Source organism: Urtica dioica, chromosome 4 (assembly GCF_054948205.1).
Source record: "Urtica dioica subsp. dioica isolate 48M chromosome 4, U.dioica_male_clone48M_v1_H2, whole genome shotgun sequence".
NCBI lineage: Eukaryota > Viridiplantae > Streptophyta > Magnoliopsida > Rosales > Urticaceae > Urtica > Urtica dioica.
In genome coordinates this window covers 6661157-6663926 of record NC_142759.1, presented here as the reverse complement: position 1 = coordinate 6663926, position 2770 = coordinate 6661157, and the positions used below count along the sequence as shown (strand labels likewise).

The 2770-nt window shown below is 33.9% G+C and overlaps 1 protein-coding gene across 1 annotated transcript; it reads left to right on the top strand.

Moving 5' to 3' along the window:
- The first annotated feature begins 563 nt into the window (after positions 1–563).
- On the top strand, positions 564–2770 carry LOC149399807 (GDSL esterase/lipase At5g55050-like). Its single transcript, XM_089610350.1, has 5 exons — positions 564–828; positions 1299–1447; positions 1586–1813; positions 1988–2240; positions 2544–2770. Exons 1-5 carry the CDS (start codon positions 564–566, stop codon positions 2768–2770), a joined length of 1122 nt encoding a protein of 373 aa, XP_089466476.1.

Genomic DNA, 2770 nt, shown 5'->3' with positions numbered 1-2770 from the left:
CATTATTAGATACTTAAATAAACTTGTCCTTAACATATAAAGCTAATCAAAAGTGTTATTTATTTAATATAAATGCGATTTAAATCTTCATTTAGGTTTTTTTATTATTATTTTCAATTGCGGTAAATGCTGTTACCTTTTAAAAAATTCAAAGGCATCTTTAGTCGTTGATCAAGATTAGACTTGACACTTCACGATATTCACCCTATTTATGTCCTTTTTTTAACATGCAAATCTTTATTTACTATATGACAATTCAAGCTTAGCACGATACTTGAGGCGAAGATTGATTCTAGGGGAGATAAGTCAAAATTTGAATGATCGACGAAGGATGTGTAAAAAACGAATGAAAGTTCACTATATTAAGCTGTTCGTTAATTTAGAATAATATCACCTATATTTTTTGGGATGAACATCCTATTTTTATGTTAGCACTAAGTTAAACCTCAAACCGGTTTGGGACAATCAGCTCTTTCCCTATATATAATTGCACAAACCAGTTTTCTATCTTCATCAATAACCTAGCTCTCCCTCTATACATATACATATTTATGTATATAGCTATGGCGTCTGAGAGATTATGCCATAGCTTAATTTTGACGTGTGTTATTTTTGTGACACTATTGAAATCAAGCGTCTGTGTTCCAATTACAAGACCGTCTGTGCCGGCAATGTATGTATTTGGGGACTCAACTGCAGATGTTGGGACAAACAATTATTTGCCTGAATGTGGAGCTAAGGCAAATATGAAGTTTCATGGTATTGACTACCCCGGATCTAAACCAACCGGCCGGTTTAGCAACGGTTACAACTCCGTCGATTACATTGGTACGTAAAAATGTTCCCACAAATTTTGTACAAGAATTTTTTATTTTATTTTTAAAAACTACTATTTTGACGTCTAATATAAACTCTTGTTTTTTTTAAATAATTCTACTAATTAATTTATATTCTAATATTAATTTATACTAAATATGAGATAGTATATATAGTTATACTTAAAAACTATTTGAATTTATATCTTTAATATCATGCTCTCAAAAATATAATTTTGTTCGTTACGAAGTAACATGTAATCTTACAGAAATGTCAACGTAAACTTTTGCACAAGAACAGGAGAGTACATGATTTCGCATAAAAAAATTATGCCCCTAAATAAATTATTTGATTTTAGTTCGGCTATTTGAAGTTCACATTGTTCGTGTCTTTTTGAAATGTTGCAAAAGCATAATATATTTGGTAATAATGATGAGCTCAAAAAACTGGATTCTTGTGGGACAATGTTGTGATCGAATCAGCCCAATTTATTGGCTTCAAGGAGAGCCCTCAGCCATATTTGTTCCTTGCGAAAAATCAAAACAGAAGTTTCATCAGAAATGTCCTCAACGGAGCCAATTTCGCTTCAGGCGGAGCAGGACTTCTCGACATCACCGGAAAAAGACCTTATGTAAGGGCAAAAAACGAAAAAACCTTTTCATATATATATATATATATATATATATATATATATATATATATATATTGCCTGGAAGAGCATTAGCTTGAAAATAAAATTGATATTTACGTAACCATGCATATATTGCAGAAAAGAGTTGTTTCATTTTCGGAGCAAGTTAAACAATTTACGGTTGTTCGTAATGCAATCGCAAAAGTAATCGGCGAAAGCAAAACGCAAGAGCGGATCGGTAACTCCCTTTTCCTCATCAGCGTCGGAAGCAATGACATTTTCGAACATTTTCTTTTCGATAAAATCCCGCCAAAGGGAGATCTATTTATAAACGCTCTCATCTCTGCCTACGAAAGCCATTTGAAGGTAAAATATAGGGATATCCATTACAATTACTTTGAGGCACTTGCATAACTAACTTCTAACTCTCTAGGAATATCCTAGACTGCTAGCTAAGGGCGTGTCAAAAACATAATTTAAGATGCCACAAGTTTTATAAAAACACTTTATCGATGGTATCGGTGTTGTCGTCGTTTTTAGGCATTGATAAAGCTCGGAGCGAAAAGAATTACGATGGTTGGCGTGTCACCGATAGGGTGTGTCCCGGCTCTACGTACTCAGAGCAAAACGGACTCTTGTTCTGACATCATGAACTTTTACGCAAAGCGATTCAACGCCGGTGTCGAACAAATCCTCCAGAAGCTATCCGCGGAAGGCTTAAGACCCATGAAATACTCTCTGGCCAGGACATTTGACATGACTTACCGGGTCATTGATGACCCCATCAAATTCGGTATTTCATTTTTTTTTATTTATTACTTACTGCAAAAACCCTATTATTTTTTATTTAAAATTAACCGGTTTTAACCCAAACAAAAAACCTCTATGTTAACCGAAATTAACTAAATAAAAAAAACACTCAAATTTTTATTTAGTTTTTTATATTATAATATATATACATATATATATATATATATATATATATATTTAAAAAGTTGGTTAATTTTTGGTGAACTACCAAAATTAATATGAAGTTCATTTTTAGTTGTAGCTTAAGACGACGAATTGTAGTTTAATTGGATGTGTATGAATGTAGGGTTTAAGGATGGAAAAAGTGCTTGCTGTGGGAGTGGAAAGCTGAACGCAGAGCTGCCATGCACCCCAAGTTCGAAGGTGTGCAACGACAGAGAGAACAACCTTTTCTGGGACCAGTTTCATCCCACTCAGGCCGCTTACAAATTTGTCGCTTTTGCCCTATTCTCCGGTGGAAACCAACACATCACTCCCCACAACATTAGTCGCTTAATCTCCCTTAAGCTCTAA